This window comes from Pelophylax lessonae, assembly GCF_965119305.1.
Source record: "Pelophylax lessonae genome assembly, chromosome: 6".
In the NCBI taxonomy this organism is placed as follows: Eukaryota; Metazoa; Chordata; class Amphibia; order Anura; family Ranidae; genus Pelophylax; species Pelophylax lessonae.
This window is the reverse complement of record NC_138773.1, coordinates 109,162,988-109,175,550: the sequence shown is the minus strand read 5'-3', so window position 1 is coordinate 109,175,550 and position 12,563 is coordinate 109,162,988. Positions and strand designations below refer to the sequence as shown.

At 41.7% G+C, this 12,563-nt stretch overlaps 1 protein-coding gene across 1 annotated transcript in view; it reads left to right on the top strand.

Annotated features, from left to right (window-relative positions):
• Window positions 1-12,563, top strand: part of EEF2K (eukaryotic elongation factor 2 kinase) — a 160,326-nt gene that overhangs the window by 109,259 nt on the left and 38,504 nt on the right. Inside the window, exons 7-8 of the mRNA XM_082261297.1 lie at window positions 1,100-1,271; window positions 11,529-11,678. Of these exons, the coding sequence (XP_082117423.1) occupies window positions 1,100-1,271; window positions 11,529-11,678 (322 nt within the window). The remainder of the gene's footprint in view (window positions 1-1,099; window positions 1,272-11,528; window positions 11,679-12,563) is intronic.

The window sequence follows — 12,563 nt, the reverse complement described above, 5'->3', positions numbered from 1 at the left end:
GAAGAAAGCTTCTTTAGGGATTCAACCTTTTTTTTTTTTGGGTAGGGGCAGCCATAATTGATTTATTGCTTTGCTCAGCCAATGAAGCACAAGCAAAGTGGATGGAGGAATCCCCCCGCCAGGACATTATATTCTGAAAGTGGAACTCTGTCAGAGTACATTGATCAGCAGCTGCAGCCACTGATCCTCAAAAGTTTTCAACATTCCCATTTGACAAAATTTGATATAATGAACAACTTCTGCCAAACAGGGTTAACTACTGGAATCATGGCAGTCTGACTATTCTTGACACATCAGATCCTTGTTTCTATACCTGTTCTTGCACCCCCTATCCTTAGTCACTACGTCACAAGCACATTTCTTTAGCCCCCAGCACAGATTTATAATGTGTCTGTTGACAGTGCATAAATGCAATAGGGGTGGCAATAATGAGCAGCGAGGTGACATAACGATCAGATGTCAGATTTTAATGATTCCGTCTCTACCAGTTCCTGTCTACGAGTCTTAAGTTTCCTGTAAATGTTTCTGTTTGTATCATACTGTAGAGAAAGCAGCTGGAGGAGTGAGACTCCAAATAAGTGGGTAAAAAGACATATTCTGCATGGGAATTTCTCCTGTGAAATCTGCAGAAGATATACAAACCCAGGATCAGCTTTAAGCTGCCCATATGTTATTCAGCTTTGTTTCATTTAACCTCCAGGCTAATTGATAAAAATCAAACTGATCCTTGCTTCGCCCCAATAAAGCACCAATGGAAGAATCCCCCATTGAGAGTATTTTATTCTGACAGCCTGCACTGGCTGCTGTCAAGTTGGCTTTGCAAATGGTGATTGCAGCTGATAGGCTGCAGTCAATGTTCATTCATGAGCTATCCGCCAGGCCCCTTAGATTTTGATTCAAAGCATATTTTGTTCCGGTTCATTAGAAACTATCCGAATATCACCAATGTAGGGCCAATTTTAGGTGGAAAAGTAATTGCAGAGATATATTGCCTCATTGGTCTATGTACTTAATACGATATTGACAAACTACAGAAATTAGTCTTGATTCTAATTATGCATACGTTGTAATCATTTCTCTAATTTTTCCGTATTCCCAGGAAGAAGTTGTCTAATTTCTCTCACAGTCAGCAGTGGAAAAGTGCTTATAACTATGTAGCCAAGCGCTACTTAGAGACTGTAGACAGAGATGTCTATTTTGAAGATGTCCGACTTCAAATGGAGGCAAAGCTATGGGGGGAGGAGTACAACCGGCATAAACCACCAAAGCAGGTAAGATTAGTTATTGTCCTGGGAACTATTTAAGTGTCTTACTATATATATGCCAATAAAACAAAGGCACACATGCTCCTATTAAGTGTTTCTACTCACCTCTGTGGATTTTGATAATAGACATGCACACCCTGTTTTTCAAGATGCTGCTGCTGTGGTTTATTGAGTCGTTGACTATGATATTGTGGAGCTCAGCGTGTAGAGAGATTTCCAGCACTGGGAGACCTACACAAGCACATGGACCTGGGTGGGCAGGGGTGACATTATCCTCTGTACTGACAGCATGGATCTTCATGCATTTTTTCTGTGCCCACAGCAGGGCCCAGGACAATGGGTGGGCAAGAGGGACAGCCACCCAGGGTACAGCAGTAGGCAAATGCAAGCTCCAGATTATTGGCTGGCAACCAGTGGTTTTCAGCTTCATGTACTGTATGCTGTGACAGCTACCTCTGTCAAACTGTGCTCCAACATGCCCACTTTACACCCCATCCACCCACAGCTGATGCAAAAAACACACCAGGGATGTGCAACTATCTTCCAGTTGCTATAAAGCAAGCGATTGGCTACAGATGTTCAGTTCATACTCCAAACAAACCAACCAGGGAAAATCTGAAAAATGTGTCTTTTTTTTTTTTTTCCTAAATCCCTCTTGAGAAATAGCACGGCACTTACTAGTATATGAGTGTGTCTAGGCACGCCTCTACCTACAACCTCTTATCTGTATTTTGAGAACTAAGGCACTGCTGTCTCTGACTGTGCTAGTTGTGGGAGATTTGTAGTGAGATTTGGGGATGACACTACTGTGATGCACACTCTTCTCCTTGCTGGAGGCTCCTAAATGAGAAAGCAAATCTTTGCCTCTACCAAGATGGTTTCAGAGATTTCGCACAGGACAGAGCATAGTAAGTCAGTAATGGGGAAAAGATCAGCTGCAGGGAAACCCCAGACATAAGATACTTAGTTACATAGTAGGTGAAGTTGAATAAAGACAATAGTCCATCCAGTTCAACCTGTGTAGGTGTGTGTGGCTGTAATCATCTCACATACCCCTGAATGTTCTGATCCTTGAGATGTAAGTCTAAGAGTCTTTTGAAAGCCACCATACTACCCGCAGAAACCACCACTTGTGGTAAAGAATTCCACACTCTTGTAGCCCCAACAGTAAAGAACCCCCTGCTTTGCCTGAGGTTAAAACGCTTCTCCTCTAATCGCATTGTATGCCCTCGAGTCCTCATGCAATCCCTTCGACTGAATAGCTGTTTTTCTATGCCGAGATCACCATTGAGATATTTATAAATTGCTATCATGTCCCCTCTCAGGCGTCTCTTCTCCAGGGAAAATAAATCAAGCGATTGCAGACGCTCTTCATAATTAAGGTCCTCCAATCCCCTAATTTGTTTAGTTGCCCTTCTCTGGACTCTCTCCAGCTCCAACACATCCCTCCTGAGGACCGGCGACCAGAACTGGACAGAATACTCCAGATGCAGTCGGACCAGAGTTTTATAAAGTGGTAGGATTATAGTTTTATCTCTGGAATACATCCCTTTCTTTATGCATGCTAATATTCTGCTGGCTTTGGCAGCTGCCGCTTGACATTGCATGCTATTGCCTAGTCTATCATCAACCAAGACTCCCAGATATTTCTCCATTTTTGATTCCCACAAGGGATCCCCCCAAATCCCCCCCATAAGAGTAAAGGTCAGGAGCAAGTAACAGTTAGGTTATGGCAAATAATACACAAATTGCAGGGTTATAATCGCATGTGCAGTATATTTAAAATATATTGTACCTTGTGCTTTGACTTGGTAGCTCACTGATTTCCCCCATGTGTAGCCTAAGGCCCCTTTCACATGGGCCGATCCGTTTTCACTGACTCTGCTTGCTCATCGAATTGATCTGTTAATCCCCACTGAGCAGGTGGATGACCGGTCCGTCTCCGGTCACTGTGCAGAGACGGACCTGTCAGAGTCCCGCTCTCCTCTGAGGAGATTGGATGAAAATGGACAGCCTGCCCTTTTTCATCCGATCCCTTCCAATCCGACCTCCTGGACTTATGGCGAACATATCGCTATCCGTCTGTTTTCGGCATCGGATCTTGTTGCATCGGATGCCAGGCGGATGTCAGCAGACACGTCCATTGAGATCTGCCTCCCCATAGAGTAGAATGTTTGGCCCAAAAAACAGACAGGCAGAAGCTGATCGGTCCGATTGTGTAAAAGGGGCCTAAATCTTGAAGTGCATAGGCACCATCTCACTTATGCCATACAAGTGTCAATTGAAAATAGTTCCACTGGAGGTCCACATGCGCAGGCTGTACCAGTGGCAAAAGTTTCAATTGACACTTGCTCTATGCGACTGAAGTTTGAGTCTGCTCATTGCAAGATTAAGGCTATGCTGCCATGGATGGTTCAGGGATGCCCGTTTCCTGGAGACAGGCCCTCACACTAGGGACTATCCCCAGAAAATGATGACTAATGGTGACCTTATCTTAACTAGAAGGGAAAAATTGACTGTCCAAGGAAACTGAAGATTAGGTAGAACCTCTCTGTCGTTTTCTGATGATAGCTGTCTAGTGTCCCCCTTTTCTGTAGGATATTTCTCTATTTTGCAATTGAAGCTCCCATCTTAATTCAAGGAAAACGCCAACAGTCACCGAGCATCACAAAATTGTCTATGGCAGGAGGCATATGAAGCCCATTTTTCCAAGCAATGTTGCCAATTCTGCTAGATTTCTATATATACACAGCTTTTAATTATTGTTTTTAGCTTTTGTAAGGTGATTGTTGTAGCTGAGCATATCTCATGGTCAATATGCCCTCATTTTATTTTTCAGAAGGAACCAGATTTCGTTTTTCCTTGTACATTTCCAATGCTATATTTTATTGTGAAAATATTTTAAATTTTTTTTTTTGCCATCAGCTATGAAGTAATATTTGTCTAGGAACAGTAATATGATATATTGGTTTACACAGCTTTTGGCAGACAGGTGAGAGAGCTGGGAATTTAACTCATGACCTTGTGTTCCATTCGCATTTTACCACACCTACTTGTCACTAGGGCTAGAAAAAAAACAAGCTCTGGGGTCATTCAAATTGGGGAAATGGCAAAAAAGAACAAATGTGTTTATAACATATTCAAGGTCTTCTGGAGTTGATTTACTAAAACTGGAGAGTGCAAAATCTGGTGCGGTTCTGCATTGTAGCCAATCTGCTTCTAACTTCAGCTTGTTCAATTAAGATTCTGCACCAAATTTTGCACTCTCCAGTTTTTGTAAATCAACCCAGTATGTCATTATAGAACCACAGGGATGTCAGTGGATTGGGGAGGGAGGAGAGCAGTGGAGCCATGTATATATGCCATAGGTCCTCTTTAAATGGATATTAAAATTGAACTCCAGAAATCTCTAAAATTCCCCCATTAATGTAGCCATATGTATTGTTCAGTGCAAGCAGTTTGAGTACATGAAAGGGACTTGATGTCAGCCACCTATAAAAGTTAGGATTACTTGAATTACTATGAGTAATAATGAAGTTTATTCAATTACCATTACATAGAGCAAAGTGTTGTTACCTATAAAGACTGATCAAAATGCACTGTCCTGAATCCAGATCAGGACAGATTGATTCCTATAGGTCCTGTATTTTGCAGTTGGCAGGTGAAAATTGCAGGTATATTATATAGGGATCGACCGATTATCGGCAAAGCCGATATATCGGGGGCTGATATGCACTTTCCCTGATATATCGGAATCGGCCCCTAAGGTTACCGATATTACCAATATTTCCAGAAAGTGCTTGTACTGGAGTGATGCCTGCAGCTAGAGGCATCACCCCGGTACCAGCGTCCATAGCTGACAGTCAGCTGTCTTGTAATAACAACCGATGCGGCTGAGAAGCCACTCGGCTGTCATTACAAGGAGCGGGAGGGGACGCCCCCCCCCTCCCGACGCCTTCCGCGGCTCGCCCGGATCTCCCGTCCCACCAGGAGACCCGGGCAACCAGCCTGCACGGCTGCGGAATACCTGATCAAAGCCTCATTGGGCTCTGATCGGGTCTCCATGTAAAAACCCGGAAGTGATGTCATGACATCACTTCCGGGGTACTCGGCGCCAAATTAAAAAAAAATTACAGCATTCAAAACAGCCAAACTTAGCATTTTGAATGCTTTTTAGTGCAGAAGAGGGGTTTGGGGTCTTTTAGACCCCCAGATCCCTCCACAAGAGTACCTGTCAAGAAAAAAAAATAAAAATTTTTTTTTTAAATGTACGAAAATATCGGCCAATACCGATATTTAATGACCAAAATATCGGTATTGGCAATAAAAAACCGATATCAGTTGATCACTGATATTATATTACGTATCAGTACTCGGCTGCGGAATACCTGATCAAAGCCTCGGCTGCGGAAAAGCCTCGGCTGCGGAATACCTGATCAAAGCCTCATTGGGCTCTGATCGGGTCTCCATGTAAAAACCCGGAAGTGATGTCATGACATCACTTCCGGGGTACTCGGCGCCAAATTAAAAAAAAATTACAGCATTCAAAACAGCCAAACTTAGCATTTTGAATGCTTTTTAGTGCAGAAGAGGGGTTTGGGGTCTTTTAGACCCCCAGATCCCTCCACAAGAGTACCTGTCAAGAAAAAAAAATAAAAATTTTTTTTTTAAATGTACGAAAATATCGGCCAATACCGATATTTAATGACCAAAATATCGGTATTGGCAATAAAAAACCGATATCAGTTGATCACTGATATTATATTACGTATCAGTATATTAAGTGCAGAGGTGCGGACAGGGCCTCTTTCAGTTCAAATCGTGCTTAATTCAGGAGAATATCAGAGACAAACGGAAGAACTTTGTTTTTACTGAGTCAGGTGACTTACTTGCATTGTGAGAAAAAGAAGCAGTAAAACACAACCACCTTATTTTATTACAGCAAAACAAAGCCTACATACGTATTCTATGTATATGGCTCTTAAGAGTATGTATGGGTGTATACTAACAAAAGAACCCCAGAATGCAACATGTGGCCCAAAACTACTGATCTGCGGCATGGCTCGTGTGTTGTGAATAGATTTGAGTCCAGAAAATAAAAAGAAACTGTAGCCAGTTTTGTTCTCGCCAATACTTACGATAAATCGTATTTGGTTTCCTATTGCTCCATGGTTCGATGAATCTCTATTGGCCATTTGATTCCAGACAGGTCTGACCTCCTGGGTCCCCTTTCTTTCCTTCATCTCTATGTCCCCTTCTTGCACCTCCATTTTTTTATTTTCTCTCTTCTCGCTTTTGCAACTCCTTCATCTTCTTCCTACATCTATAACCTCCTCCCTTGGCTACATCTAGAAGACGACCATGACCCTGGTCCCCCGATTCCTCCATGTACTGTATCTATACGTTTGTCTTTTTTTCCCCTGAAGGGGGACTCTAATCTGACTTATCTCACACTGCACATATTGCCATTGTTGTTACATCATTGTTATTTCTGTATAATGTTGACAATCTGGTTATGTCCACGTCGTTGTTTACTGCTCAATAAACACTTGCAAAAGAAATTACTGTAAGATTTGATGTGATAGGTCCACTTTAAAGCATTATTAAACCCAAAAGCAAACACATATTATATTGCAGCTTATCATTTTTTGATGTGATGGCTGCATTTATTTTCTTTCTTCTGTTTTTATCTGGTAATCCAAGTCGGTTGTTTTCCAAAAGAATGAGCTCTCAAGAAGAATGTATCAGTTACAGAGATGAGATAAACAATTTAATGCTGACAGGAGTGATGAAAATGATCAACTTTTAATTATTTCCTATTGGGATACAGTTTTTACAAACAAAATGTTTTTGTTTGCTGTAACTTCCTATAAGGCCCCTTTCACACTTGTGCGACCTAAAAGTCGCGCAATTTTACCGCAATTGTGTTGCCGCGATTTTACTGCAAATTTGATGCTATTTTGACTGGACTGGAAGCAACGCCTTTGTCTTTGGACCTCAAAACGTATTAAAATCGGCCCAAAGTGGTGCAGGGACTACTTTGAAGTCGTACAGATCTGAATGGTACTCATTGGAAATTATGGAGTACGACTTGTCATAAGACTTTGCAGGCCCAATTCGCAGGACAAGTCGCACAAGTGTGAAAGGGGCCTAATTTCTTAGCTGTAGTATGGCTAAATAAAAAGAAAAGACCAAAAAGGTCCACCCTGCGCGTATAGAAATAAATTAAATTAAATATTTCAGTGAAAAAATATTTAATTTTGATGACGCCCACAAGGAGGGGCGAAACACGTCGACGTATGTCCGGTCTTCACAGCTAACGTGATACGTCACTTCCGGTGTGGTGGAACGCAAGCGGAAGTAGCGTTGGAACGCACGCCGCTATACACCACTATACAGTTCTAGGAGGATGGTAGGAACACTATCCACTAGACGCCGGGGATAATTTATTATAAGGCTTGCAATTTATTTGGAAATGCGAGTGTATTTCCTGTGGTCACTTTGATCTATTAAATTTATCTAATTGGAACGTACTGCACCATTGGTCTTTTTTATGCTTATTTGCATATCCATATGGGAAGGCTATCCTGAAGGCACCCAAGCTTATCCACTTACCCAAAAGCCTGTTAGACCCCAAGACCATAAGGCCTTAAGGCAGGGGTCTTCAAACTACGGCCCTCCAGCTGTTCAGGAACTACAATTCCCATCATGCCTAGTCATGTCTGTGAATGTCAGAGTTTTACAATGCCTCATGGGATGTGTAGTTCTGCAACAGCTGGAGGGCCGTAGTTTGAGGATCCCTGCCTTAAGGGGTCCTTACAATCTGGTAAGTGGACTCGCGCGTGGGGAAGAGGGCATGTGTGGATCTATTCGTATAGCACTTGGGAGCACGTTCTTATTATTTGCACAAAGAAGTTTTACAGTGGACATTTGTGTTTTTGGCAGGGAACTTTATTTGGACACTGCTTTATATTATTATAATTTTTTTGCAACTTTTTATATTTTTTTGGACACTGATATTTATGCATATGTAAATTACCATTGGTTTATTTGAATTATTGTTTCAGATCACTTACACTGTACTTAGCACTGTGTTTATATACCTACACTGTAGTTTGGCTTCATTTTGTTAGTGTATTCAAATTTGGACTAACAATACTGCTGTCCAAATGTGCCCCCTGTGCTCTTTTATCCAGAGTGAAGGCACTCTGATACAGGAGGTGTGTTACTGGCAGGTGAAAACAGAGAGGAAAAAAAAAGAAAACAAATGCAGCCTCCACATGTAATGATTGGTAAGCTGTAATATATTACATTTTGGGTTTTGAGTTTAATACCGCTTTAAGTCAATGCTAGCACAGCGCTGTTCAAAACTGATTTGATAACAATCGCATTCATTGAGATGCTTTTCCGTTTGCTTGGCTTGACTTTGTTGGGCTAACTTTTGCTAAATGTGTTTTCCTGTATGGAGTGATTTTGACACATATTATGACAGTTCCTTTAAGAAGTTTCTACCCTTTGCTTAACTAATGATCTGCGGTCACAATGGTGGTCTACCATTTCTTAATGGGTATATTGGAGAGTTTATATGATCAAAATTGTGTGTATATTGTACTCCCTTCTAATTTGTTATTGTCAAGAAATTGCAATTCTACCCATCTTTGGCACTATATAAGTACCTGTAATAAATAAGAATTGTAAACGTATGGTCCAAATATCCATGTTTGGTCTTGTACCTTACACTTTGCTGCTATTATACACTTGTCTGTGCATTTCGGGCATCTCCCTTTATGTTCTGGTGTATGTGAAATCATACAGCGTCTCTCCAGTTATAGCCTGTAATGTAAGCAAGTGAGAACTGACAGCTGATGTTCCTGGGGGCATCGTACATATTGTACAGCGGTATATAAACAGATCCTGTAGGTCAGGTTTTTTTTTTTTCGGCCTTCTGAGACGTGGTATACGTGAGGCAGCAGATTGTGCGCTGACTTGTTTACATTCTATATTACGCTCCTCCTGAAACGTGAGCCTGAGAGCAAGGAGAATGGCTGCTGCAGCATGTGATCGCTAACCACAGCCTCTTCCATCCAGTCTGCTCTACTGTGTACAATGAGACATCTAATCCGTCAGATAACACAGCCTTCAGAGGAAAATAAAATTCACCTCCGACTTTGATGACTGTTTGACTGCTCGTTATCTTAGGCATATATATAAAAGCATTTCAAACTGCAAATCCATAACAACAAATGAGTATTCTGCATGTCTCATTAAAAAAAATAAGTCACAAGAGATCTAATTTTAGAACGCCATGTGTCCCACGGGTCTATTCTAGAGCACTGAAATAGTGTATGTTGGAATGAAAGCACATATTTTAATATATACATCTGGTCCTGAATAGTAGTGTTTTGTGTTTATATTTTTTATTTGGAACACAGCTGTAATTGTATTCTAATTATCCATTTACAAATGTACTTTAGGGCTGGTTCACACTTATGCGAGTGCGGGAAGGCTGCGAATTCGCAGCCTGTTCCCGCATCGCACACGCACCCCCGGCAGTTCACACTGCCATATGCGATACGCTGGGGGTGTCAATGTAATGTTAACGACACCCCCAGTTTGATCGCATATCGCAGTGCAATCGTGCAGTTCGCACAGGATCGGATCGCACAAGTGTGAACCGCTGTGCGATCCGATCCTGATGCGGCTAGAAAAAAGGGTCCCTGTGCGTGTTTGGTGCGGCTGCGGTGCGAATTTAGCCATACAAACTGTATGGCTAGACTCGCACCGCACAGCCGATCGCATGTAATGTGAAATCATTGCTGAATAGTACATTCGTACATAAATCCAAAGTAGACTTGAAATAGGATGAAGGTATAAGTGGTAGATATGTATAACAATGCAGAGATTCTAATCATTTATGTATGACTGGCAATAAAATGTCTTATCTGACTTAATACATACCCCCTACTTTCCCCCCTTTTATATCTCCTTCCCTCTATACCTCCCTCTTTTCTCAACCCCCTGCTCCCCCAAACGTGTCTAAACGTGCCTAAGTGCTAGGCACACTTAGCGCTGGAGCATTAAATCATTTTAATGGTCAGAATAAATGATTATTCTAGCCAAATAATTGAGTTAATGCCCAAGCGCTTGACACGGCTAAATGTGCCACACGAGTTTACAAGCATTTTGTCTCCTAAAACTCTGCTGTCAGGAGGAAAGGCGTCCAGTGTGCATGAGGCCTAATAGTAATGCGCTTTATTATTGTAGTTCTTATTTATTTTTAATATTCATTTGTGCTCATTTATGTTTATTATGGTAGCATTTATGTGAGGTTTGCTATTGGAGTCTTGATTCAGATATTCGTTTAAATAGTGGTTTTATCAACAAATCTACATGCCTTGTAGAATGAGAAGTCTGGAGAAAGGCAGGAAGTCTCCAAAAAGGAATTTTCCTTAAAAATAGTCTTTTTATGTAACACATGTGAGCAACTGTAAGGTAAGGCGTCATGCACATGGTTGTACAGGGTGCAGAGCCTGCATAACTATCTCCCAGGACCCGCAGCTGCTACGTACAGCCACCCATTGAGATGAGTTAGAAGATGCGGCTGTACGCGGTCATGCACCAAGGTTGTGTAAAGCACATGAACGCACGGACCTATGGTCTGAATGCACATTATTTGTGTTAGGAGCATACATCCATGTCATATTCTAATTCATCTCAATGGGTGGTTTTTAGCTTTCTCCACATATATTGTCCAAGTGACAGGGTATGATCATCGGATCAGGAAATGGTAGAAAATCTCCTCAGCAGTGTCACAGTCAGCAGTCAACTGCAAAGGTTCTAGACATTCCTCACCCTGTTAAAAAAAAAATTGCTTTTATGGCTGTCTGTGTCTCCATTGGGGTATTTTCCCTAACATCCTCTCCTGTCATCCAAAGTCATTGAGCTAGAAAATAAGTAATCTCTTAAACCGGGACACAAACCGCAATGAAAAAACACAGTTTTAGTACAACAATGATGATCTTTCATAGGTTAGTGAGCAGACCAGTGACAAGGGATGAGTGCAAAACATAATGAACGTTTTGGACAGGGGAATCAGCATCGGGAATCATGAATATGGCACAGCATGATCCTTACTGACCAAAGCACATTTCATACAGCCAACAAGGTTATATTATGCCCCAAAGAAACTTAGATTATTATCTTATGCTCAACCACTGTGCATGCTTTGGTATTGTAGAGTAATTATTGGTTTTATTCTGACAGGTGGACATCGTGCAGATGTGTATCCTGGAGATGAAAGACAGACCTGGAAAACCATTGTACCACCTTGAACATTACATTGAGGGCAAATACATCAAATATAACTCCAATTCTGGATTTGTCAGAGATGATAATATTCGGCTCACCCCACAGGTAAGCTTCCACAAAAACTGTAAGGCCACATCCAGATTACTGCATTGTGAAAGCAACATGAAAAATTGTTTAAATGAAACCTTGGCCACATTTCATTAATATAACAGAGTCCTGTGGCTCCTTGTTTCTATTTCGTATTTTCTATCAAAGTGCAAAAGACCACATCGGATGTCCGCAGGCCCCTGTGTTGCGTCTGTTGTCTGCCAGGACTTCACAATATTTAACTATAACCTGCTGCATTTTATTTCATACTAGAAGTTTTCAGGAGGTAACCTGGACTTGACACTTGTAATGGTTTTAACGCTTTATTGTGAGGATTGTAGGTTATGTAAAGTAATACTAAAGTCTCGTTTTTTGTTTTTTTTTTTGTTTAAAAATAACAAAACATGTTATACTTACCTGCTCTGTGTAATGATTTTGCACAGAGCAAACCAGATCCTCCTCTTCTCTTGTCCCTTGCCGGCGCTCCTGGCCCCTCCCTCCTGCTGACTGCCCTCACAGCAAGCAGCTTGCTATGGGGACACCTGAGCCGAGCCACAGTTCTGTGTGTACATTCAGACACGGAGCCGCGGCTTGGCCCCACCCCCCCTTTCCTCATTGGCTCACTGACTTTGATTGACAGCAGTGGGTGCCAATGGCTAAGCCAATCAGGAGGGAGAGTCCTGGACAGCGGAGTCTCTTGTGCAACATTGCTGGATTGAGATGGGTCTCGGGTAATTATTAGGGGGGCTGAGGGGGGCTGCTGCACATAGAAGGTTTTTTAGCCTAATGCTAAAACTAAAACCTTTCTACTAAAACCTTCTGCCTTTAGAACCACTTTAATATTACCTCCTTGGGTGTTTGTTACCACTCAATGATGATAATTGCATCAATGTATTGCAGAGC